We start from the raw sequence: 26,510 nt of genomic DNA, 5'->3' as shown, positions 1-26,510 counted from the left end.
CGCCGATACCTACGCCGCGCCAGCTGAGGATGTGGCATGGTCGGCACCCATGCCACAAGCGCGGGCAGAAGCTCCCGACTTGCCACATGCCGCCACACCAGTCGAAGAAGTCGAAAACAAGGAAGAGCGAAAAGATGCAGCGGCGACGCATTCGCCCATTGCCGCAGACGATGGCGTTCAGGTTGATGTTAAGGTCGAAAACGCCTCCGACATTGCGGAACTGGGCGTTGATAAAAAGGAAGGTGAGAATAGCGTGAACCGATCAGACCGGGCTGTAGAGGACTCAGCTGCAGCCACACCTGCTGCCGTTGCTATTCCTCCTTCGGATGCTAGCGCCGTGGCAGAAATAGCCTTACCTCCCGCAGCGGGGACTGAGGGAAAACAGCAAGACCGCGCTTCCTCGCCAGAGACGGCCACAGGGCTACCGAAGCCGTCGCCGCCGCCGCACGATCTGCCAAGGCGGCAACCACAGCAGCAAGTCTCTCAGCCGCAGTCGGAACAGCAGCAGCGGCCCGCTGTCGTGCTGCATTGCGGCGGTACAACGCTCGCCGCGTCCATGTCGCCCTACGCGGCCACCGCCGGCGTAGATGGTGTGTACGACTTGCCGGAAGCGGAGCGCATCGTCATGGCCTCCGCGTCGTTGACCCCAAGCACCGTCCTCGTCGTTTTCCGCCGCGGTCACGAGAATAGTCACGTCAACCGGATGGACCTAGGCTCCTACTCGCGCTACCTGCTCTCGACCGATCACATGTCACCCCTCGTGCTGGAGGACACCTTTCACGGAACGAAGTCCACCGTAGGCGCGGTTCCGCGCAACACCCTCAAGAGATTGAGTCGCGGCAACGTAAGCGACCCTTACGTCGACGACAGCATCGCGTCCAGGACGGCGTTGGAGCGCAAGCAGTCCCCGGGAGCAGCCGCGCCGGCTGCTTCCTCGGCTCGCTGCAGCTACCAGCTACCTCGATCCGTCTTCTCGGCGTCACGCCAAACGATGTCGGACTCTTTCGGCGGCACCGCCGCTAGCAGCACCAACCTCCGCCGCGAAATTGACATGCTGGGCGATGCGCACCTGTCAGAGGTTAACACGCTGCGTCAGCAGCGCCGCCGCGATCCTCGGCATGGCAAGTCGACGGAAGAACAGAACGACTACATCTATTACAACCACCGCAGCAAAGGCTTCTACGTCCCACACGACCCACCGGCCGACACGGTGATGCTTCAGTATAACCACCTCTACGGCTTCGGCGACGGCACCCGCTTCGCCCCCGTTGCGCCGCCTCCGAGCAGGGAGAGCGGCAGTGCCGGTGCGCTGGCAGGGACGACGGTGCACCGGCGCAACCCGCACGCGGCCCCGCCTCGCACGTTCGCCGAAACGCGCGGTTGTGCTTTTCCTTTCACCGCCTCGCAGCGACAGCACGCCTACGGTGGCACGGCGTATCGGCGCAGTCGCATAACCGCGTCAACGAGGGCGATTTCAAGCTCATCTGGCCACGAAAATCAGCCGCAGCGTGCAGAGACCCAGAAGGGCTCTAGCTCACTGCGCACGGCAAAGGCGGTGGACCTGGGACGGCTGCACTGCACGCAGCGCTCACGCCAGCGCACAATCGAGGAAGTCATAGCAGATCAGCCGCAGCGGTACCTCTGTGGTGCTGAAGGGGTCCGAGGTGCGCTGGTGCGAGACATCGAGCGAGACATCGAGGATGGCAAGCTGCAGTGGAAGGAGGTGCCGCCGGCCATGCAGAAGGCGATGGTCTCCGCGACAACGGCAGCTGCGGCGGCAGCACAGCGTAAGCAGTCCGCACCCTTTGTGAATGTACCGGCTTCTTCGACCCTCACCGCCTCTGGGCGGCGGCCGCACCGTGTTGAGTCGCTGGCCATGGCGCCGAGTGCACTGGAAAGCGTGATGGGTCAGCTGCGTACAGTACCCGCCATCACCGCCGCGTCGGGTGGTGAGCCAGGCGCGCGTGGCGGTGCCGCGGCAAAGATCATGTCAACGGCGCCGCCCTCCCCAGCCGCCGAGGCGGCGAGAGCGACGAGTCCTGGGCCCGTGACAGGCTCGGCAGCGAGCCCGACACGGCGGATCCCGGTCGGCTCCGTGGCCGCGGTGGCGTCGCTTCCTGCCATCTCGCGCCTCAACTATACCCCCCAGCCAACGAAGCGGTCCAACCCGAGTGCCTTCGTATGACCACGTCGATGGATGCACTACTCGAGAGCTGCCTTCATTGCTTCCGTACGGTAGACCCCGACGCGCGTTCGTGTCGGCTCCACTAAACCATCATCGCCAACTTCTCCAGCGCACCCCAAACCCCTCGCGACGCCCTCGCAAGAGTTCTTTGTTCTTTGGATTTGCATCCACTGACTCGCCGGCGTCACATCGCCAACTCGATGGGCTTTTTATCGAGGACCCTTTCACCCCCACCCACCCACCCCGGCGGCGGCGGCGACGTTGCTTTAGGCTGTGACGCGCCACCGGCACCTCCCCCCTCCCCGTGTGTATGGGTTGTGTATCTTTATCTAGTAGCGATGTAATCTACGGCTGTCTCTCTGCACCTTTTTTTTTTGCGTTTTCACTGTCGAGGCCCCTGTCACCACAAGGACTCGCTCTTTTCCCTCCTCCTCTGTATGTACGAGTGTCTCCCCAACACCCACCCTAACTCCCTCTCTCCCTCTTTCTCTTTCTGTGTGTGTGTGTGTGTGTGTGTGCTTGCGTGACGATATATCAGCTCTCGCCTCTTCTTTGGCCCGCCTGCACATCTACATGTCGCGTGTTTTCTTCGTGGTTTGGTCACTGCCCCCTCCTCTCTCCTCCTCCTCCTCCTGGCAATGTTGTCATGGCCACTGCAGCGGCCACTCAGAGACCTCAACCCTCCTCCTTCTTTTTCTCCAAGGTTGCGTGTGTCACGCGTGCGCTTGTTTCTCCATGTGTATGCGAGGCATCATCGAGCGTATACACAATTGGCATGCGCCCTTCTCTCTTCATCGCGTGCGCATGTCTCTGTTTCTCCCGCGCTCATCTCGTGACTCACTACGCCACCGTCGACTTTTCCGCCCCGCCCCCCCCCCAACACTCTCCCCTCACAATTCTACCGCGCCTCCTGTGTGTATGTGAACGTCATCTCTTTTGCTTCGGGTTGCTGTGCGTGTGTACGTGTTTTGCGTGATGCACGCACGCGCACACGTACACGTGCACACACCTGCGCTGTTGGAGTCCGTCTGAGCCCTCCTCCCCACCACCACCACCTACAAGCGCGTGCACAGTGCACATATGAGCTTGCCCCGTTCATCCGCTGGCTGCGGGCGCGTCTGCAACGCGCATGTGCGGGCATGTGTGATGCGTTGGCGTTTGGTGTTATACAAAGCCGTGGGATGGGGAAGGGAGGGAGGGCGCGTCCGCTTATTTCGCTCACGTCTTCACTGATACGTTTTTGCCTTGTCCTCTCTTGTGGGCTCCTCGGCCATGGTGATAGGAGAGTAATCAAGCAACCAAGTGAGCGAGCTGCATAACGCTCCCCCTCCCTCTCCCTCCCTCCTTCCATCCCCGAGCACCTTCAGCATCCGCATTAAAACGGCAGCTGTCACGCGTCGCCACTGTGCGCACGCCCGCCGCTGTTTGCTGATTTCCTTTATTCCTTTGTGAGGGCGGCGGGGTTCGCTTCTTGCCATGATGTGTATTTCTCTTCTTCGTTGGCCGGACTTCGCCAACCGCTGCAGCTCAGCGCGCGCACGGGCGCCTGCCTGAGATGGCAACGCTGATGCACAGAAACAGGCGAAAAAGGCTATGTGGGCGGTGCAAGCTTCAACGCACACACACACAGCACTGCAGCAGCAGCAACAGCTGGAAAGAAGGGAAGAGACGGTGCTGCGAGCAATGGTGATGTCACCAAAGAGTCCCTTCGTGGCCCCATGAGCTCCGCCATTGCGAATCGACCACTAGGCACGGCCGTGGGCGCGTACGGGCAGGTCCACCAAGGGAGGCGAAAGCGGAAAACGTAGCGGCCACCTGCAGCTGTGCGTCTCGATGTATATGTGGGTTTGTGTCGTTGCTGTGATGCCCACAGCCCCTACGCAGTTGTGAGGCGTTGGTCGTCATGTGCCGTTTTTGTTTCCGTTTCTCGTGCGTTGTATCACGAAGCCCTGCCAATCTCTCTACCGTCGCCGCCGCCTTCCCTCCTCTCTTTCACTTTCCGTAAACACACAGATACAGACGCGGGCACCACGCATACACACAACACGCACGTGCATCTTGATCCGCATAGACCCACAACAGAAGCCGAGTCCCACACAGACAGGAGTGTCCCTCTCTGCTTCTTCCTGCGCTGTGCAGACCCTTTCGTCCCTCGAGGGCATTCGGCCGGTTCTTTACGGTCGCCGCTCCTCCTTCGACCCGGTCGTGTCGTTGGCCGTTGGACTTGCACGCGTGCTCCGCTCCTGCGGCGGGTTTGGTTCGCTGGCGAGGGAGTGGAAGGGCGGTGGTATGTTGAGGGCGCGGAGCCTCGCGGATGTGTAGCGCCTCCCGCTCAGGTCTCCCGAGACTCTTCCTTAACGTGAGCCCTAACGATGGATGCCTGTAGATGGAGGCCCACTGGTCGCCGCTCGAAGCCCTTCTCGCGCGGCGACTCGCGAGCGCCGTCATACACGCAAGATGCACCGCTCGAGCGTGAACGCCATGGCTGCCGCTCACAGCAGCGGCAAGGCTCGGCTGCACGGGTCGGCGGCCGGCCTTGCAAAGATCGAGAGCACGCCAGACGTGGTGGCCGCGCTGCATCTTCAGTTTCGGCTGACGCCGCGGCGTCGGCGCTGCGCCAACAGTGTGAGACAACGCGGTTTCTGGCGCGCCTTCTCGCTGGCCTCACGCTGCAGTGGCGTGAGGTGATGGCAGACCTCACAGAAGCGCAGGTACCTTTCAACATCAGCGACGCTGCAGCGGCGGCGGCAGCATCTAAACTGGGCGAGCGCGCGCACATTGATCGCCGTCACCACCACCGTCGTCGGTCGTTCTCGCCTTTGCAGCCGCGGTGCCGCTGCCGCTCCGGCTCGGCAGTGGCAAAAGCGGCGTCGAAGTCGTACCTCACGGAGGAGCTCCGCTTCGCGGGCCTGCACGCCGAAGCCGAGCATGCGCTCTTGCGCTGCCGTGAGCAACGACGCGCACCGTCGGCATCCCTCTCAGATCCCTGCGAGGGCCGATCGCGCCACTGCGCCAGCGGCGCCGATGCTTCGACGCTGAAGCGCTGCCTGGATGCGGCTGATCAGAAAGTCGGCGGCGCCTTGCGCACCGACGCTGCATTTTGTTCGACTGCAACCAACTGGCACTGCCTCACCCCCGCCATCCAGTGGATTCCGTACTTGTTGAAGGACGACGCTGAGGAGCGCCACGACACGAGCACGCGCGACCGCCGCGATCTGTGGGAAAGCGGCCTGCTCTACGCCTCCCCCCATCGACCCAGGCAGTATAGTAACGCACGGATGGAACGAGATGCCAGGGACGGCGAGGGCGTTTGCGTTGGGAGTGACATGGGTGCTGACGCGCATCTCCGGCGCGCTGTACTAGAAGGGGCGGCGCGGAGCGTGGAAGTGATTATACTCGGCATGCGTCAGGTTCGCGAGGTGCTGTCGGCGACGGCGGTGACCACCGTTAGTAACAACGACAACGACGGAAGCGGTCGGCATCGCTTTCACCGTGGCGGTCATCCCAGCTCGAGTAGGGCCAGTCCCTTGTCTACGCGGTCAGACTCCGCCTCCAGCACTGCGAGCGCTGAAGCGAATCAGGTATCGGCGCACCGCCGTCGCCGCATGTCCCACGAAGCGCACACGCAGCAGAGCTCGGGCATGGCGCTTCGTGATGGCGCGCGCCGTAGCAGCGCACGGTGCAGCGGCTATGGACTTGGCCACAGCGAGGGCGTGGCACCATCGTCCATCTTCGTCACCTCTGCAGCATCGCCGTCACGCTCGCAGCGGCGCAGTCGAAGCGCCGGAGACACACCGTTTGCAACGGCAGCAACACCAGCTGCTGCAGGTGGTGTTTTGGTGTACCCCGCCCCACCGGCGTCAGAGCGTGTCTACATCTACCCCCGCGCAGACAGGAGCGCCGCCGTCGTGTCGCCGCTGCGCCATCGCTCGTACTCGGCGATGACAGCAGATGTGTCTGCCGCCGCCCCTCTGTCTCAGTGGAACCGCAAGCTGGGGTGGCAGGCCACGGGGGCAACAGTGTCGGTGGGAGTAAAGACAGGGGTCGCACCGCCCACCGGATTCGCGGGGTCGATGGACGCTCTCAGCTCACTGTCGGATCCGTCCAGTGATCATGCGTCTCCGGCACAGCCCATGGCGCTGCAGACAGCTTCCCCGACGACGCGTTCTCGACTGCCTCCATCTACCTTGCCTTCCTATGTAGCTGCCGTTATTGCACGCCGTACATCACAAGTGCGCTGGACAGCCCTCGCGCACGAAGAAGGCGAGGCGCGGCTGCGCATCGTCATGGCGCATGGCTGTCGCCTCATGCGCGTCTTGCGCGACCACTACGAGCGCCTGCGTGAGCTCGAGTGGGAGAGCAGGCGGCATTCGCTCATCACCAAGATCGGGGTCGTAGCCGGTGAACAGGGGGCCGAAACAGTGCGGCCCCCTGCCCCAAGAGCAGCAGCGAGGGCAAGCACTCGAACAAGCGACACCGACGGCGTTGCGGGCCCCGCCAACTCCCCTTCCCCGACACCCTCGCTGTCGTTTCCCTCGGCTTTCGCCGTCCCCGCTCACACAGAAACGAGCAGCGAAGTGGCCATGAGCCCAGCGGCACAGATACCGCCAGCGCGCAATGGAGGGCGCGACTACGAATGGGAAGGCACGCCCACCGAAGCACAACCTTCCGCGTCCACCACTGCCACTGCCATGGTCATCTTAAACACGTACGCGTCGTCGTCCCCTTCACAGAGGCGGCAGCCGGTGTGGGAGATGAACAGCGCCACGCACAGCCGAGTAAGTGCCGCACGCTACTCGGCAGCAGCGTCGCACGCGTCACGGTTACCAGCGCGTCGGCTGCCTGCAAGCCACCTGCCGCCGGTCGTCTTACATGACAGCAGCGTCGCGGGGGCAGTGACCACCTCGTCTGCCGCCGCGGATGCTCCGAAGGCGCCAGCTTCTGTGCCTGCATCCGCCCCACGCCCATCGGCAAAGCAGTTCGAGCTGCGCTCTCCGCCGCACGTCCGGCCCTCGGCGTTGTTGCAGCAGCTACGGAATGCAGCTGCCGTGGTGGGTGAGGAGGAGAAGTACGCCGAGCACATCCCGTTCATGACGCGCCATGCGCACAGCCACTCCACCAGCGCTAACTCCTGCCTGCTGCTGTCGCCGCTCGAGGAGTCTGCCGAGGAGGCCATATCGCAGAATGCAAGTAGCGACCTCGACTCCAGAACAACTGCGGCAAGCACCAGCGGCAAGCAGAATGTCAGCTGCAGCGCCGACAGCAGCAGCTCCTCCGTCGCATACATCGTGGAAGAGAACGCGGAGCGACATTTTCCATCGAGCACGGCCAAAACCGCCGCTGGGCTCATGGCAACTGCGGGCGATCGCGCTTACCTGGCAGCCGCCTCTCAAGGCCCACCACCGCCACCACGAGTAGTAGCGAATGGGGCTCACCTTGGCAATGTCGAAGATGAAGCGCCTCCAAGTCCTCGTTCCGACGGTGCGGCGCCACAGAACTTGGCCATCGCGGTGGAGCTGTTCCCGGTGGGCGACGCCGACGTCAGCGCTGCATGCGCTCCTCTGCCGATTAAGCGGCTGATCTTTTCGCCCTCTCCGCTGCCGTCAGTGCCGAACATGAACAACCTAGGCAATGCCAACACGGCCACTGTCGATGTCTTCGAGGTGGCGACTGTGACGGACGAGGCAGATGCTGCGAGCTTTAGCTCCGTCGCCTCCTTCCACGAGAATGCTGCGGAGTCTCCAGTGGCGAGTGTTGGTGCGGCAGCGGCAGGTGATACCGCGGTCACCAATCTCACAACCGGCGAGTGCTTCACGGAGGAACCCCTCAATGGGTACTCCCTACCCCCGGCAGATCCTGCGCCCCGCTAGTGATGGAGCGGGCAACGCTGATCTCGATGCGTGGGTAGGTATCAGCATGTCGTGTGTGTGCTGCGCTCGTTTTTTTTCTGCCGTTTCATTGGCACATGTGTCGAGTGTGTGTGTGTGTGTGTGTGTGTGTTTTCGTGCGGGAAAAGCAATGGGCGATGCATGTGAGGCGGGCCGGCCGCCACGGAGATGCAAACGAGTCAGCACAGACATCTGACACACATGCATGCACACACGGCACATGACATGTACCGACACATGCACACGCAGGAACACAACTACGTATGGCCCCTTCTGTGCCACACACACACACACACACGCTTCTACTGCAGAGCTCATCGTAATGGTTGTCTTCTTGTGCTTCCAACGACTTACTCGTCTACCACCTGCCTGCCTACCCCCCTACACACACACACAACTCCTAGCATCGACCATGTACGCATGCACGCGTACTCGAGCGCACACACGCACGAGCATATCTTTGTTTTCTTCAAGACGCACGTAGAGGTCGTCTTGTGGAGTGCACGCCTTCTAACAAGCGGGGGCACACCACCAGCACCACCACCGCCGCCGCCACCCCTCTGATCGCACCTCTGAGTGATCACTTGGGCGTGAGTGTGAGGGTGCGCGTGCGTCCCTCGTTGTGGCGCCTCCGCCTCGCCGCACCCTTCCCTGTCTCTTTTCTCGATGTCGCGTACCTTCGTCGAAGACAACGGCTGCGAGCGCCCGAGCAGCGCCGGACAGCGGGTGTACGTGAACAACATGAACACGCTGCAAGCCACCACCTCCCTGCCGGAGCGGACGCCGTACAGCCTATTTGAGCGCAACACGGAAGCCCCTGGCTCGTCGACCGCCAACTACGTCGGCTCTCGTCTTGCGCCTATCAGCTCCCCTCGCAGCGGGCGGGGCCCCGACGGAGCGGCAGGCGAACTGCAGCAAAGTCGACCGGCGCAGCGCGCCTTCGCGGGTAGCGGGAGCGCGGTAGAGCAGCGGCGCGGCGCGGAGCCTCTCACCGCCAACGGCGAGGCAGTGCACGCAAACTTGCAAGACGTCTACAGCCGCATCATGCGGCGGCTGCAGCGTCAGATGAACTACGCTGAAGTGTCCCGCGCTTCTCTGGCGGAGCAGTACGGCGTGGACCTGCAGATGGCGTATGAGGAGGACCAGCAGGAGCTGAAGGCAGCGGACACGGCGCCTCAGCGAACCACAAAGCATCGTTGCCGCACCTCGCCGTCCCGCCCGCCGGCCTCGACCTCCTCCTCTCCCATTCACCCAGTCCCCTGTGAGAGCGAGGCGAACACCGTTAGTCGGCCAAGCCCCCGCCTTTTCACAGGCTGCCACGTGAGCACAAATACCACCAAGGTACCTGAGTACGACTCACCGGGGCCACGGGGCGAAACCCCCATCTCAGCACGCGCCGGCGGTAGAAGTTCTTCGCGGCTGATTCAATTTAAGGTGGACGTCAGCTCACGCACCTCCGGCGCCGTGGGCGGCATTGCCGCACCGGCGGCGATGGACATGAGCGATGCGTCGGGTGCTGCGGCACCGGCGGCGGAGGAGAGCAGGCTGGAGCGCGACATCGCCGCGCAGCCCTGCCCCCTCCCATTGCGGCTCGTCATTCAGCATGTGTTGGACACCTTGCAGAAGAAGATGTCACTCGCCGAGGGTGGATCGCTTAAGGACTGCATCGTCTTCTCCTTCGAGTCGCGCGCGTTGCTGGACCGGCTTCTGAAGGAAATTCCGCTCTACTCGCAGTACAGCGTGAGCCAAGACACGGCGGCAGTGGCAGGGGCCGCCCAGCAGGACATGGCGCTTGTGTATCAGAAGCTTCGCCAGAAGCCGGTGTTGCTGCCTCGCGCCGGCTACGTGGAGAACCCTGTCACCGGCGCGATACACGGGCAGATCTTGGGCGGAGGTGCCGTACAGAGCGAGTCCGTGCGCGCTTCAGCAGTGGCCGCTCCGACTGCCGCCGTATCACTTCCCGCTATCGTCAACGCGTCGAGGAGCTTCAATCCCGGCGGCGCCGCGCCACTTGGCGCCCTCACAGTCGGCACAGGTGCGATGAGTGGTGGTGTGCAGCTGCCGTCTGGCTACGGCAAGTCGTCACGGCTCAACGATGCGACGCTGCAGAGCGGGGCCGCGGCTGGATACGGCGACCGTCAGCACCAGCATCAGTTGCTGCGGGATCACATGAAAGGGGGCAGCGGTGCTGGAGGTGGAAGCTCCGCATCCATAAGTGATGCTGTATCCGCACAGAACTCAGTCACGGCGATGATGGAGTCTGCCGTGGCATCGGTGGCGCCGCCACCGGTGTTTGAGGCTGCTCATCGCGCGACGCGCCTTGTGAGCGTTGGCACCGTGACCGAGGAAAACAATCTAACCACGGTGCCGAAAGCCGACTACGCGGCATTGCAGCAGCGGATGGAGGCGCTTGAGGTGCAGCTGGCTGATGCGCAGATGCACCGCAGCGCCCTTGCTGATCAGCTGTGCGAGGAGCTGCAGTACACCGAGAAGAAGAAGCGCGTGCTGCAGTACTTGCGAGAGACACTCGTGCGGGAGTGCACCATGCTCCGCTCCCAGTTGCGCTTGGCATCAGGGCGGGTGCAGCTGCTGCAACAGCAACAGCACTCGCCGCCCCAGCCCCTCCGCGGGGTGATGGTCTCCTCTGGCGCCAACGACGCGCATAGCGAGGGCCCCAACGCCTCCGTCTTCGGCGCCACCACGCGCATGTACAAGCAGCTGGGCGCGAGTACCGTGTCGCCCATGACGCTATCACTATCTGCAGATGTGCATGGGCAGCAGCACCGCCGATATTCGCAGCGGCCTTTAACACACCGTATGAGCTTCAGCGAAAGTATTGGGAGTGTTTACGGCGGTACCAGCGGTTGTGGTCGTGGGCGATTGGCGACGATGCAGCGGCACACGAGCGGCGGATGCACCTCTCTCGGCGCGAGCCTCTCAGCCGCTCCGCCGGGAGTAAGTGTCTCTGCTACAGGTATCTCTTCCTTCACCGTCGTCGGCAGCTGCGTTGCTACTGGAGTGACGGCGGATGGCCAGCAGCCAAACGACCTGGAGGCGGTACAAAGTCTTCTAGACCTGGTGCTGCTTGCCGTCGAGGAGGATGCGGTGCTGCCCTCGCACACGCTGCAGATGGTGCGCAGCGGGCACGCGGACGTTGAGGCGGTCAAAAACGCTTTTAGCAAGGATGAGAAACGGCAGCTCGATGAGCTGCGCAACAAGTACGACGAGCGGCAGTACGCGGTGAAGAAGAGCATGATCATGCGCACCGCTGAGCATAAATACCTCATCGCGGAGCAGAAGCACGAGGTGCAACGGCTGCAGGCACTGACAGACACGACGCGGGTTCGCGCCATCCTTCAGCAACACGTCTCCGACCTCCGCACGGAGCTGCAGCAGATGCGCATGTACATTACGGAGCAGATTCATTTCTTTAAGACGGTCATACAGAACACGGCGCAGAGCCTGCTCCGTCGCTCCGTTCTTGCGGATAAGACGCTCAGCGAGAACCTGATCCTCACCAACGTCGTCAGCGCCTCGCGGGAGATGGTCGAGTCGGCCGGCGCGCTGTTCATGCCGATGCTCACGAACGAGTACTGCTGCGGCTATCACCCATGGCCGCTGAAGCTGCGCAACACCACCGACCCTCTTGCCCACATCATCCACCTTCGCTACGGTGCCGGCGAGGTGATCCGCCTGCGCGATTCGCTCAACGTTTTCGCCCAGCTGTACGGCGCACTGCACCGCTACATTCTGCGCCAGATAGTCTTGCCTGATAGCACACGTCCGTCGGCCGGCAAGCCTCTGCAGCACCTTTGTGCGGCGCTGGCGCTGAACCCCATGAGCCACACGGAGGTCGTCTTCGCCGTTCGCCACGCGTACGACACGGAGATGCAGCTGTGCAAGCGACTCGCACGGTACAACCTGCGACTCATGTGGAACGCGTATCTGCAGCGCGTCTACACCAATCGCTCTGTCGCGGCCCTCGCCGAAGCTTGCCTGACCCCGCGGCTAGCAGCACTGCCAGTCGCAGGTCGCATCAACGTCCTGGCGAAGGAGCGGGCGGCGCTGCTTCAGGAGCGTGTGAAGGTGCAGCGAGAACGCGCCGAAAACGCGAAGAGCACGTATCGCTTGTGGCAGGAGAAGGAGATCGATATCATGGAGGGCTATCCAACGCCGCAGACGCAGCGCAATCGACTCGCACTGCTGACCGGCGATGCCGCTGGTGGCAGCAATGCCATGGGTGTTGACGTGGGCGGCAACGCGCTGGGCGGCGCGATGCAGGGCCACTCTAGCATGGCTACTATGGGGCACTTTTCAAGGACGCTCGGCCGCACCACCACGGACCGCAGCGAAGGCGCCGGAGCGGTAGCCATGTAAAATGGACGCGCGTGGGGGGAAAGGGTCAGACCGCGGTCAAGTATGATCTAGTGGTATCGCAGGTGCCGTTGGTGCCATGCCCCCCCGCCCAGTATTTCTGGGAAACCTTCTCCCCTGCCCCACACCCCCACCGGTGGCACGTGTCGTGTCGTGTATATGTGCGTGCTCTTGCGCTGAGGTTGCCCTTCTGCGGCCCGCTTCCAGCCGCAGCCGTGCACCTGCCCTTTCCCTTTCTCCCTTGTGCGTGGTCATGATCATCGTCCTCGCTGTCGCTGCTCTTGTTCGTGTGAGACTTTCTCACGATGATGGCACCAACAGCAGCCGACCATTCGAAGCATGGCAATAGCTGATGCCAAGGATGTATATTAGGAGCATCAGCTCCGCGTCTGTGTGTATGTGTGTGTGTGTGTTATTGTGTCGCTGCAGCTTCCCCCCCCCCCGTCTCTTTATGTCTTCTCTGCGACGGTCTTGAGGGAACGCCTCTAATGCACACGTGCGCACAAAAGCGGGTCCGGCGCGAGCTGCCCGCCCACCCCACTGCCCCCCCTTCCCCCATCCAAACACATGCATGGCAAGCCCCGCCCTCCAGCAAGACAGTGTTTCAGAGACGTCTCCGCGATGCGGCCAACTCTCTCCCGTCTGCGCGACGCGGACCATCACCTGGCGCGCTGCATCGGAATGTGTGTGTGTGTGTGTGCGGATCAGACGTGGCAGTTGGATGCGGCTACCCGTTCACCATATGATGAGGCGCTTCCTCCTCCGCCATTTTGCTCTCCCTCGCGACGTTACCGCCGCCCTCTTCACCAGCGCGCCAGACGAAGCTCCGCCGCCCGCCATCCACCTCCTCTCCCTTTATCGTAGCGATGTGGAGGGCGCCGCCCTCATACGCGGGTCTCATATCCCCCTCCACACTTATTCGGCGTCATTGCGGCGCTCTTGTAGCCACAGCGCAGGTGTGCGCATCTCGTGCAGCGAGCAGCGGCGGCATGGGCATTGACGCGGGTGAGAGCGCCATCGGCGTAGACGCAGTGGCGCGGCCGATAGGCTACGGTCCCTTCAGTGCTGCTGCCAAGACTCGACTGGCTTGCGAGAAGGCACACAAAGCCGTAGAGACGTGCGACAGTGCAGCTGCGGCCGCGTCGGCGACTGTCATGAACAACGTCACTCTCGACACAAACCTGTACCTCCGCTTGTCCCTCGCTGGCCTCCCGCACCCGTCCCAGCTGCAAGAGTGGGCGTACATGTCACCTGAGTGGCGCTTGGCTTTTGTGCGCCTCTACCGCACCATTCTACGCCTGCACAACAAGGCAGTGGCGGTGTCGCTGCGCACGGCGCGCAGGCAAGGGTCGGAGGCGGCCTTGTCCGCCGCCACCGGGGTGCACGCAACCTCGCAGATCTCCGTGGCTGGCGCCGCCGTCGCTGCCACGGAGGTCGACAACAGCCTGGCCGAGGACAAGGACGACTACTTCCTCCGTTACCTCCTCACACCAGACCAACAAGAGTTCGGCAACCGCTTCGTCCAGGGAGAGTTTGCGCGCCACATGGACGCCGACGCGGTGGCGGCGGCCATCTTCTACGCGTCGTGGTACGAGTACGTGCTGCAGCTCGCCTCCGGCGTGACGGCGCGCGAGATGACAGAGAAGGAGAAGCGGCTCTTGACGGATGAACAGAAGGAGACGCTGAACTCGCTGCGTGGTGCCTTCTTCGGCCTCCGCGCCTCTCAGCAGCCCAAATACATGCCGTAGGCGTCAAGGCTGTGTGTGCGTGTCTGGGTGTCTCTTGGTGTATCGGCGTGTGTCTCTCTCTGTCTGCGTGTATGCCTCGGGTTGATAAGGTTGATTTTGCATCATCGGTCAAGGGACGCAGAGCCAGGTGGAGCACCTTTGCTTCATGTGAAGGTGCACCGGATGGCATGACCGCGCATGTGCCGACATGTGTATCTGTATGCGCATGCTGTGCTGCCGCCTCTCGTACGCATGCGAACTCGCATGGACCGTCGTGCTGCGCGAGACTTTGGAGGAGTCATGGAATGAGTTTGTCCATGCTTTTTAGCTGCATCACACCCTGTCCACTCATCCTTGCGTGTCGTTTATGCCCCCCCCTCTGACTCCCTCTCTGGACATCACGCGCCACACGCACCGCGACCTCCTTCCCTCTCTACGCCTCGCCTCTCCCCTGCCTTGTATTACGCGTGAACATGCGCATGCGTCTCTGTGCATAAACGACCCTAACCCGTATAGCAGTAGTACCCGCATGCCTCATCCCCCGACCCTCCCCACCCACCCACACATCACCACCCCAACACCCATCCACTCCTTCCAGCACGAAGGAGACTAATCCCCATATATATATATACATATATATATATATGTATATATCGCTTCTCTCTTACAGTCTGAACGTACCTATTCTCCGTGCCTGCCGCGGTGTCTGAGTCCCTCGGTGTGACATCTCCGCGTCTCTATCCGGTGTCTGGGCGCACTCGTCGGCGCTCTAGACTTTTCGTAGACAGGCGCATCCAATCCACGCGTACGCCACACACACACACACAGGCACACGCACGTGCACACGCGCGTGCGCACGCACACCGGGGGCACAGAGACCGACAAAAAAAAACACGCCTACAGACGGAAGCGCAGACACGCCCTACACCGACACAAAGACGCACCCGCTCGGCCTCTAAACAGCACAATACAGCATAACCCCCACCCCACACACACATATATACACACACAGACAGATACATATCGGTACAACACCGCACGTGTATATACGTATATATATATATATATGCATGTATGTATAGATACATATATACCTATATGCGTGTGTGTGTGTGTGTGTGTCTGAACGTGGTTTGTCTTGTTTTTGTATATCTCTTTCCCTCTCTCTCTTTCGCTGGTTTGCGTCGCGCACCTACGCACAACGTCACCGAAAACCGCGATCTGGCTTCTTACACACACACAGAGACCTCTGCCTCACCTTCATCGGCCCTCGCCGTGATTATCTGTCGCGTACCCTCCTCCTCCTTTCTCTTGCGCTTCACAGATCCACGTGAGGACATCAAGTTATCTATTATAGACTTCTAGGTCCAGTGCTGGAAGGTTCGAGCAAAGGCCAACCGCGAGAACCGTATCGTCAGACACGCGCGCAGGCGCACATACAACCACAGACCCCCACAAGGGGTAGTGGAAGTCCGCTTAATTGGTGTCTTCGCGTTGCTCACGGGGCGCATCTTCTGTGTGGTTATCCTGTTGCGCTTCTCCCGTACTCACAGAGAACGGAAAAATAGTGAGGGGGTCGCGCGTCAGCGTAGGCTGTCCTCGTCCGTGCTGCCTCGCGTAGTCTGCCTTGTGTGTGAGGGTTTCTACATCGGCTTTCGCCTCGCCGTCTCTCGCGTCGATCGATCTTCTCCACACGACGCCCACTAGCACACGGCCCTGCTTGCTTTCCCCTGCAATAGGGGAGGTGCGGGCGAAGAGGCCTCCTTTTCATGTTTTCTTTTTTCTTCCGTCTCGCGCATCGTTTCGACTCGTGATTCCTGTTGATTTCCCTTGTTGTTGTTTGCTTGTTTGTGTTGGTTGCTCGCCGCGCTTGTCTGCCTGCCTGCCTGTGTGTTGCACATCATTGTCTCCCTTCCCTCGACCCCCTCGCAGCCTCCGTCATCGTTGTATTGCTCCCCCATCACTCGCTTCCGTCTACCGACTCCCCTTCTGCCGTGGATTTCTTCGTTTTTTTTTTGTTGTGTTCGTTTTGGACTTTGCGTTTGTGTGTGTGTGTGTGTTTCAGTGATTACCCGCTTCATCAGCCTCCCCCTCCCTCCCTCCCTCCCTCCGATCTTTGCCTTCTTTACTAGATCATCGCCCCCACCCCTCCCCCCTCCTCCTCCTCCCGCCGTGTGCACGCGTGTTGGCGCCGGCCTTTGTCTGTCTGTGTGCGGACTTGTGCTGCTGCATCCCCTTTCTCTTCCCTTTCGTTCTCCCCTTCGCTTCCACACCCGTCCTCCCCCCCCCCTCTGCTGCTGCAGCTGCTGCTGCTGCTGCTGCTGCTGCTGCTTCGCATTGTACCGTTTGAGCTGCCGGTTGGTTGGCTCGGTTGGCCTTCCTCTCTCCTGGAGTACGACGGTGTAGGCGTGCGTGTGGGCCTTCCCCTCCCTGTTCTCTTGCCTTCCCGCCACCACCACCACCATCACCCCTCATCCTCCCGGCGCTGTCATCTCTCGCCTCCTCTTGTTGTTGTCGACTCTTCCCTCTTGTTTTGTTTGTTTTTGGGGAAGGAGGTGGGCGCCTTCGCGGAAGAAACGACGCCTTTGCATCGACGCGTGTGTGTGTGTGTGTGTGTGTAGTGTGTCTGAAGAGGCTCCTCTCCCTCGTACCACGCGTAATGAAGCGCAACGGGCACGCAGCCTCATCGGCACCGCGCAGCTTCGACGACCTGAAGCCCACTCGGTCAGCCGCAAGCAAGCACAGGGGCAGCTCCGTCACTGTCTGCGGCAATGAGGCTTCTCCTACGCTTCCCCTCGTCCTGGACACCGATGGCAGCAGAGGCGACAACCTCTTACACGACTCGGATCAGACACCATGTGACGCCGCGGCGGCCGGCTCCTCTATTGTAGCGAACAACACACCACGTGTAACCAAGAACAGCCCAACATATCCCAGATGTGAACAGCAGCCGCTTTTACTGCCACACGGACGAAGCAGAGGAAACTCTGGCGTGTCTGGCAAGTCGCAAGAGCCCTCCATCTGCTTTTTCGAATCCCCAGTCAGCGTTGGCGATGACGCCCAGCGGACCCTGCAGCACCACACCACCGCGAGCGATAATGACGACGCCCGGTACCCCCAAGCGGAACTCTCCGCCTCATCGCCGCACAGCAACACTGGCATACCCGCGTCTGTCTTACCACCCTCAGCCGCTGCCGTCGCCGCCGGCGCCAGAGCCGCTGGCGCAATGGTGCCGTTCCTGTTCTCGCTGAAGCTGCCACCCGCCACGGTCACGTACCTCGGCGTCGGGCGGGCGAGTGGCGCTGGCGTGGGCCAGTCCTGCGATAGCCTCAGCGAATCCGTGAACTCGGCGTGCGGCGGCTCCCTATTGCATGGCCGCAATCGAATCATTGGCACAGGGGAGGTCGCCGCCGGCTCTGGGCCCAGCTCTCCCTTGAGAGCCGAGGAGACGACAGGGGCTGGCGTCGAAAGCGAGCACCACAGCCATCATCGCCGTCTTCAGCGCGGCCTAGGTGAAGCGAACGCGAATGCAACCGCGGCAACGCCCTTTCTGCGCGATGTGGAGCCTCTGCTGGCATCTGAGGCGTGCACGCGCAACCGCCTACCCTCTGGCACACATATTCGTCGGCGCCCGCGCTCCGTCGTGCGGCAGCACACCGGTGCAGCGGGGACTGGCTCCGTCAGCAACGGTACCCCGTCAGCGATGCTGTTGGGAGACGTCGAATCAGCGTCCTCCACGTACGGGCCACTGGATGGCTCCGTCAGCGGCAGCAACGCACTCGCAACGCCGTACATGCGCCAGCGCGGAGCGACAGCCGCTTTTTTAGGCGGAAGTGCGAGCCGCGGTGGCGCAGGCAACCGCGTCGGCACTAGCCGGACACGCGACGTCTTGCCGCAAGGCAGTCGCTTACGCACTGTCATTGGTGGGGCAGTGGCAGCAGGCCACCGGCGCCGCGCAGATCCGTCGCCAGCGCCTTCACGCCCGCCGCGGTCGCGGAGGACACGCGCAGGGGCCTCCCCAAGCACCTTTGACGGTAGCCCAAGCAGCGCTGCGGTGGGCGGGCCGACTTTCTCACCCTCCTCCCCGACGCAGCTCAGTTTGCGTGCCGGTCGCCAGCCTGGCATTGTCCTCCAGGCGCCGAAGCGGATGCTCTCCGAGCAGTCCTCCCCAGGAGCCTCGTCGCCGCTTAACTTCAGCCTTGAGCGCGGCTCTTTCTTCATCGTAGGTGACAAGGACAGCCTTGCCGCCTCCTCCAACACCGCGGCGAACCACCAGCACCCCATCACCAGCAGCTACACGAGTAACCGTAGCGATCGCAGTGGTGCGCACAGCGCAGGAACGCATGTAGCAGCAGCTAGCACGAAGCCTCCTTCAGGGCGGCGGCAAGGTTCGCTGGCGCGCGTGCTCGCGCCGGTGCAGCACAGCGCGAGTGTTAGTCACGTGGAAGAGCACGGCGCATCATCACCACTGCAAGACTACGCGAAGCTGGCCACCACGTACATGAAGCTCTGTGCGGAGGTGGGCGATGAGCCAAACATGGACTGGGTCGCCGGTCTGTCCCTCATGAAGGGAGGAGAGCGCCAGCACGATGTGCTGTCGCCGCCCACGACGCTTGGCACCGCCGACGCGAAGGAGTGCAGCACCAGCCACTCCCAGAGAGTGCCGAGCGCTCTCAACGGCAGCCTGGCGGTGTCAAGGCATTTTCTGCGCTCTGGTCCTCAGCAGCAACAGCAGCCCACCCCTCGTGGTGGGGTGCGACCACGCATCGCCACAGGGGCGGCGGCGTCATCTCTATTCGCCACCACAACAGCTGTGGAAACCTCCGCGCCACCGCCGACCTCGTCCGTGTCGCAGCGGGCCAGCACGCCCGCAGGGAGGCGAACAAAGTCTCCTGCTGCGCGGCGCGGCGCATCGAGCGTGAGTTCGCCGTCCACCGTGCCGAAGCGCAGCGGCAGTGTTGGCCGCATTACCTCCGTCAACCGCCCTAGCATCTTCGGCTCGTCAACGCGGCAGCTGCAGCACACGACCACCGGTGGCGAAGACACCCCTCGCGCACATGGGGGCAGCGCTGCCGCGTATACCTCAACGGCGGTGGGAGTCGAGGCGACCATGGCAGATTTGTATGCGCAGCAGGTGGCGAAGTACTGTGCCGCACACCTGCAGCCCTTTGTTGAAAACATGAAATCGGTTCAAGAGCAGCGTGCGGCCGTTACGTTGGCGCTGCAGTCGTTTGTGCGGGTTGCCCACGCCTCCCTCTCGGCGTCTGCAGCGGCGACCAACGCTTCTACATCGACAGAGAAAAGCGGTGGTGAGGAGGCGGGGCGGCGCTCCGTCGTGTCCGTGCGCGGACAGCACCACGGTGGGCACAGCAACCGTGGGCTCGGCAGCGACAAGGGCGGCGCTATGACCAGCACCACCAACTCAAGTACGAGTACCACCCCGCGCAAGCCAAGCATCTCACGGAACAGCACGGCGTCGTCGCTGGCCAACACGGCAACGACCGCGACGGCGGGGCACATGAGCAGACGCGCCTCCGCGGCGGCAGCAGCAGCGGCCAAAGCCGCCTCTCTCTCAGACGCGCTGCAGACGCTGCAGGCGGCTGTCATCACACTGCTGTGCACGCTCAGCGACGGCGTCGCCCTCGCCCAGGTGCAAGCAAGCAACGTTGTATCGCCGGCGAAGAGTGTCGGCGGAGGCAGCGCATCCCTCGGCTCGCAAGCGGCGCTCATGGCGTCCGGCACGATCACCAACGTCACGCCTTGCACCGCCTTTCACCCAGACGAGAGCACTAGCGGCTGCTTCGATAAAGCAGCACCTCCGGCGGCGCAAGCCGGGTCGCCGGTGTTGACGTCGTCTGTCGGCATGGCGGAAAATCTCCTTCCGTCTCCGGCGCTCACCTTCCCGGGTGCTGGAAGCATGCACGCGAGCCAGAGTCAGACCAGCGCCGTCGACTCTTCCACAACGGCGGCGGCAGCAGTTCGTGTTGACCCCACGGTGTCGGCCTGTGCTGCCCCTTCTCGCTTTGTGGAGTTTGTGCGTGCGCAGAGGCGAGAGGTCGCGGCGCAGCTCGACGAGCTGTGCGGTGCCGTCCGCCACGCCCTCGGCTCACCGGTGACGGCCCCGGAGGCTGCCATTGCGCAGCGGCCGACGGTGAACAGTGCTGGTGGTGCCGCAGCGACGCCGGTGGTGTGGCTTGAGGCGTCGAACATGCTGAACACGCCGTTCTTTGTGCCGACCAAGTGTCTGAGCAGCCTTGCCATCGCCATGGCAGGGCGGAGCAGCGACGACGCAGCCGCAGAGAAGGGCGCGGCGGTGATCACCGATGTCGAGGCTATCGTCACAAGCCCGACCCTTGGCGCCGCTCTCAAATCTTCCAATGTATTCGTCTTTCCGAAGTCCGCGAGCAGCGCCACGGGGAATAAACTGAAGTCCTCGAAGCTCAGCAGCTGCGGCGGCGGGAGCATGACGGGCCGCTCCTCAGTGAGCAGCACGCCGCGCGCGCGCGCCAACGGGATGGCCATGCCGTACGCGCCGCTCTTCACCTTTACCATGGCAGCAGACGATGACGAGGTAGGCGATGGCGGCGTGGGAGACGATCTGCAAGCGCGCTCCACCAGCGCGCGCAGCACGGAGGGCACTGCGGGCAACGCATGTGTTTCCGTGGGGTGGTATCTGCTCCGCTGCGCGCAACCCAGCGCAGCGGCAGCAGACGCCGCAGCGCACTCGCCCCGACTGGGCACGGAGAATGAGCACACAAGCAGTCGGCAAAACTCCACCTTCAACTGGAGCACAACAGAGCTGTCCAGCTCCTTAGGAAGCACCCATGGTAGCGGTGCGGCCACGGTGAATGTGAGGACCAAGCGCACGACTGGCAAGACCGGTGGCAAGCGATCCGCAAGCGTCGGTGCAGGCAAGTCAGGTCGCACCGGTGGGGGCGGTATCTACCAGTCTCGCCCAGCGTTCTCCACGTCGCAGAAGGCGCCATCGACGGCTACACCGACCGGCCCAAACAAGCCTCGCAAAAAGCTCTCCACCGCGTCGCCGACGCAGCAAGGACCAGCTCAGCAGGAGAAGAACGAGCACCTGCAGCTGCAGCGCCAACTTGTCAAAGCCTGGACGCTATGGACAGCGCTGCAGCCCCTCGCCGCAAATCGGGATGATGTTGCCGGCGCGGGTGCCGAAGAGCCGCCGTCATACTTGCCACAGCCGTCCTCGGCCTCGGCGAGCATGAACGCGCCGGCCGTGGTCGGCGGGAGCCTCTGCGATGGCGCCCTAGCCAAGGAGAACAATACCTCGACGCCACCAATCATGTTAACACCAGCGGCAGCAGCGACGCCTGCCGCTGTCACAGCCAGCCCCACTCCGAAGGAGGCAAGTCCAGAGAGCGAGGACGGACCGATTTCCGCGTGCCAGCTGTCATTGGAGGCGGACGACGAGGAGGCCGTCCCAGGGGTGAACCCGCTGCAGAGCCCGCCGCCGCCCGGCACTCTTCATCCACTCAGCAGCCACAACGATGTCGGTCACTTGCACTTCGAGGAGCACAAGGATGGCGATGACGTGCCGTACCGTGAGTGCAGCTCCATGCCTGTGCGCGTAGCGGGCAGCATGCCGAGCCTGTCGAGCCTTCAAGGTGTGCCGCGGCGGCTGAGCATGGACGACACAGCCCTCCTCACCCACAGCGACGGCGACTCAAATCACGTCCTGAGCGCGAAGTCCAGCGCGGCCACGTTTCTGTACTCCTCCATGGAGATGCCACAGCCCACAGCGCCTCCGCAGAGCCCAGCTTCCTGTGTGTGCGATGCGTCGTCAACGAGTGTAAGCGTCATCGCGCCCACCCGCGCTGCAGCGACAGACACACACATGGCAGCGGCGTGCCGGATCGCCATGTGGTGGGCCGTCCTGCGCGGCCACCGTCACGCCGTTGCGCAGCGTCGCACGGCACACCTGATGGAGAATGCTACGCAGCGGGAAAAGGTGCTAGCAGCGCGGCGCAACGCGTTTGTGCGGTCGTGGGTGTGTCGCTGGCGGCTGCGACGGTACATGGAAGCGCGAAAGCATCAGCAGGAGGCGCTCGCTTCAGTGGCGTCCACCGCGGCGGTGGCGACAGAGGAGGACGACTCGGAAAAGACGCGTCGTACCGCAGTTGGGAAGGACAAGGTGGCCGCTTCGACTACGACAACAGCCGTGTCCGCGTCACGTGAGCGCTTCCAGCGGGCGAAGGAGCAACGAAAGGCAGCCTTGGCGTCCGCTGCCGCCGTCACGTCGAGCACGGCATGGCCGCCGTCGTCCCCTTCTAGCAGCAGCAGCGGCGGGGCAAAGGACGCCGCCTCGTCCATGCCCATCCGTATTCCGCCGTTGCCACTCGCCGCCAGCGGCATCTCTACCTTTGCCATACGTGACTATCACGGGGAGAGCAGCAGCTTCACCGTCTCGGCGATGCACCGACTCCTGAACGCGCCGCCGTCGCTGCTGTACGCAACGTGCATGGTGGCGCTGCGTTACCCTACCAATGCGCCGATGGCTTACCTCGACAACAGCGGCGGCGGCAGCGCAGCGAGCCAATGCCTCAACGGCGGCGAGGAACGCCAGAAGAGTGAGGCGCCCCCGGCGATGGATGAGCGCTACGGGGGGATGGCCGGCAGCGATCAGCTCGAGCGCTGGCGCCGATCGTGGCAGACGATGCGTGGCAGCAGTGTCGCCCACCAGCTCGGCGGAAATGATTGCAACGACGATGGCCATGCTGGTGGCCCACTCACGGCGCGGCAGCGACGCTGGATCGAAACGGGTCTGCTCTACATCCGCTTTCTTCACCTGCGTCACTACGTGTGTGGCAAGTACGAGGCGCTCATCCTCGCTAGTGGCGGGCGCGGCCTCGTCGATGAAGTTCTCAGCAGCTCCAGCGGTCGCTACGGTTCGTCCTCGCTCGACGTCACCCTCAACTCGGCGACGCGCTCGTACCACGGCAGCGCTGGCGCAGCAGCGAAGACGGCGCTGCCTGTGCCCCTGACGATGCGCTACGAGAGTATCGTTGACCCGAACGAACTGCAGCACGCCAAGCCGGTCGTGAAGCCATTCCACCGCCCGTTTGAGCAGTGGGGCATGGCGTACAATCTGACGTCGCGCGTGTTCTGCGCAGCGGCCATCTACGCCTGGCAGCTCATCTTCAGTCACACGCCCTTCGACGACGCGAAGCAGCGGGAGCTGCCGACGCGGGAGGAGCAGCAGGCGAGGCTGGAGCGCGTCGAGGACCGCAACGGCATCATCCTCGACTGCTACGGCGTGCGCAGCGAGCGGGAGTGGTTACGTGAGGCGACGAAGGACTTGTCCTTTGTGGGTCAAGTTTACCTTCCGAACTACGACCGGGACGACCCGGAGCAGCAACGGGAGAGCCGCGACAACTACGACTTCGTCAAGAATTTTCTGTTCCAGTGCTTCCCAAGCATCAACAAGCTGATTGACATCCCAGACTACCTTGTGGGGGCGGGCCTCTTCTTCGTGCTGAAGGAGGTGTTCCATTACACAAAGGACTCCCCATCCACGCAGCGGATGCACGAGGTACTGCCGCGGCTGCTGGTCGTGGAAGGACAGGATCACATTGCTGCCGTTACCCCGGCTACCTCCGCGCTGGCGGGTGACGGCGCGGCTGCGGCGCGAGAGGAGAGCAGCGCCGCCGCCGCCGTAGCGCTAGATCTGCCGGCGCGGGATGCGACGCAACTCTCGCCGGTACCGCCTAGCGAGGTGACGCACGACGGCGATGGTGTCAAGGGGCTGTCCGGCTGGCAGCGGGCCGCACTGCAGCGCTACGAGCAGCTGCGGCAGCTGCACCACCTCAGCTATGGCATATTGGCTCAGGAAAAGGCTGCCGTTGCTGTCGGCAGTGGCGCCTGCGCAGGGGGGTCGCAGGACAAGGCGACGCGGTCGAAGCAGTACCAGCAGCAGAGGCGGTCTCGCTCGCCGGTGGCATGGACGGCGTCGATCGGAGGCGCAGCAAAGGACAGTGCGAAGGCAGCAGGCGGCCACGGCGGTGATGACGGCAGCGACTTGGCCAACACCACGAGCGCGAAGACTGCGCTGGACGACGCCACCCTGCCCCTTCGTCGCTGTATGGCGAACAGACCTGCCGGGTCGCTAACGCCGATGCGGGCGACCCCGGGGTCGGCAGCCCTCGGCTCCTCTGTCTTCACCTCCCCTGCGGCCCTCCGCGATGGGATACTGGAGAAGAATAAGAGCGGCGCCGGGGAACGGCGCGCTTCTTCCTCTGCTATCGCGGCGCCGGCAAGGGACGCCTCCGTGCAGCTCGTGCGGGTTCCGCACCGCCTGTTGAGGCCCTCCGCTGCGGACGTGCAGTTTGTGCGCGACTTCGAGGAGGAGGTGAGCAAGTCGATACACGGCATCGTTCGGGCCTGGAACGGGAGCAGTGGCGGGGCATTGCTGGACTTGTTCGATGTGCGGGCGGCGTTGACGGCCGGCGCGGCCCTGCACGATGCTCTCGACATCGCGTACCCAAGACACTTCCTCGTGAAGCTGAGCGAGACGCTGTCGTATGAGTTGTTTGGCTTGCAGCTGTCTCTAGGCAACTGTGAGGACTTGGACTCGATGGGGCACTGATGTGGGGTAAGTGGAGGGAGGCGGGGCAACAGCTCCTCTACTTAGACGCTGCACCATCTGCGTGAGTGTGTGCGCGCGTTACCGATTTTCTCTCCCCTCCCCGCTCGCTGACTCGCGAGGCGGCGATACCGGATGCCGCACGCGCACATCAAACCTGAGATACGTTGCGCATGCACGGCTACACCTACAAGCATATGCGCGAGTGCTCTACACAAGATCACTCTGATCGCCGACCCCGTCAAGCGCTCTGCCGCTGTTTCACTGTCAGTGGTGTGCTGCTGCGTTGGTATGTGCGAGCCGGTGCATAATAGCGGCGCTTACGCACCACCACACACTTTTCACCTCTCTACCTCTTGCTTGCTCGCCCGGTACCTCGTCACGTGTTCTTACGTTATTCTGCTGCATTCGTCTGTTTCGATTTCTCCTGTGCTATTATGTGTGTGTGTGTGCGTGCGTGCCGCCACCACCCCCTTCTCCTCCTCCCTCTCTCTTGTCCGCGGCGTTCATGTTGTTTGGTGTCGTTTTGGTTTGATGGCGATGAGCATTTTCTGTGTGTGGTGTAAAAGGACGACGCGGCACCAGTCTCCCCCCCCCCCTGACACGGCTCCCGAGTTCTCTCTCCACGCCTCTGTCTCCCACCCGCCCACCCCTCTCCCACAAGGTGGCGTACGTCGTGTTCGTAATAGGAGAGGGTTTAAGAAGTAACGTGTACGCGTGTGTGCATGCATGAGCGGATGATGGACGCGGATACCCATGTGCGCCTGCGTTGCGGAGTTCATCCGCGCACGGACTGAGACGTACCCATGATGCACCACGGACGTGCGAGGTACGCACACACGCACACATGTGCGCACGAATGTGCCTCCATACATGCACGAGAGAGAGAAGCCGAAGACACAAACGCAGACGTGGAAGGTAGAAGGAAAGGTGGCGGTCTCTGTGATTGTTCAATGCAGGTCGAGGGCCCGTTCGCTTGATGCTTACTGTGCCTGTTTGTGCGTAAGCTGGTTACACTCATGCGCAGACAACTACATACGTACGCGCATGTCTGCCTCGTTTCTCTGTCTCTCTCTCTCTCGCCACTCCTCCTGCCCCTTTCTTGCGCGCAGTCGGTTCGGTGCTGTATGTGTGTATGTGGGGGGGTGGGGGGGTGGGGGGGGGGTCGAAGGTGTGGAGGAAGGGAGAGAGGGCGCTGAGAAAACGGAGCGACAGCTGGCGCGCACGTAGCGTATGCCACGCTCCCTCGCACACACGCCTATCGCAGTCCTCGGAGGCACGCGATACGGTACGCAGTTTTCTATATGCCTATATGCCAGCAACTTTCCTTCCCTGGGGTTCTCTCACGCTTACATCATGTGCTATTATCTACTCTCCATCCTCCCTCCCTTCAACCCTCCCCTCGCCCGCCCTCCCGCCTGCCTGCTTCCTCCATATGGTGATCACCTTCGCCGCAGCAGTGGACGCTCCAGCGGCTTCTTCAAGCTGCGCATGCGAGAAGAAAGCACACCGAAAAAGGGCCAGCCACTACGTCATACGTCCCTCCCCTTACGCACACTTCCTTCGCGTCATTCGGCCTCCGCAGCTGCAGTGGCATTCCCCGCTGCCAACCCTCCCCTCTCCTTCCTTTCATCTCTCCTTTGTAGCCACGTGGATCGCGCACACCGCATCGACGGCGCGTCCATCCCCTCGCCCCTCTTCTCCCTCACTCTAATTACCCTAGACAACCT

General features: G+C 62.7%; 4 protein-coding genes across 4 annotated transcripts; all 4 read left to right on the top strand.

Annotated features, from left to right (window-relative positions):
* Positions 1 to 4,557: 4,557 nt before the first annotated feature.
* LDBPK_130730 (hypothetical protein, unknown function) lies at positions 4,558 to 8,055 on the top strand (the record flags this gene model as incomplete). The annotated part of the gene is made up of 1 exon (XM_003859236.1): positions 4,558 to 8,055. The coding sequence occupies one exon, from the start codon at positions 4,558 to 4,560 to the stop codon at positions 8,053 to 8,055; it is 3,498 nt and encodes a 1,165-aa protein (XP_003859284.1).
* A 684-nt stretch (positions 8,056 to 8,739) lies between these two features.
* LDBPK_130720 (hypothetical protein, conserved) lies at positions 8,740 to 12,450 on the top strand (the record flags this gene model as incomplete). The annotated part of the gene is made up of 1 exon (XM_003859235.1): positions 8,740 to 12,450. One exon carries the CDS (start codon positions 8,740 to 8,742, stop codon positions 12,448 to 12,450), a length of 3,711 nt encoding a protein of 1,236 aa, XP_003859283.1.
* Positions 12,451 to 13,436: 986 nt separating this feature from the next.
* LDBPK_130710 (hypothetical protein, conserved) lies at positions 13,437 to 14,195 on the top strand (the record flags this gene model as incomplete). The annotated part of the gene is made up of 1 exon (XM_003859234.1): positions 13,437 to 14,195. One exon carries the CDS (start codon positions 13,437 to 13,439, stop codon positions 14,193 to 14,195), a length of 759 nt encoding a protein of 252 aa, XP_003859282.1.
* A 2,638-nt stretch (positions 14,196 to 16,833) lies between these two features.
* LDBPK_130700 (hypothetical protein, conserved) lies at positions 16,834 to 24,783 on the top strand (the record flags this gene model as incomplete). Its single annotated transcript, XM_003859233.1, has 1 exon — positions 16,834 to 24,783. The coding sequence occupies one exon, from the start codon at positions 16,834 to 16,836 to the stop codon at positions 24,781 to 24,783; it is 7,950 nt and encodes a 2,649-aa protein (XP_003859281.1).
* Between the last annotated feature and the right edge of the window lie 1,727 nt (positions 24,784 to 26,510).

Source organism: Leishmania donovani, chromosome 13 (genome assembly GCF_000227135.1).
Source record: "Leishmania donovani BPK282A1 complete genome, chromosome 13".
Classification (NCBI taxonomy): Eukaryota; Euglenozoa; class Kinetoplastea; order Trypanosomatida; family Trypanosomatidae; genus Leishmania; species Leishmania donovani.
The sequence above is the reverse complement of the archived record's forward strand: the minus strand, read 5'-3'. Positions and strand labels throughout refer to the sequence as shown.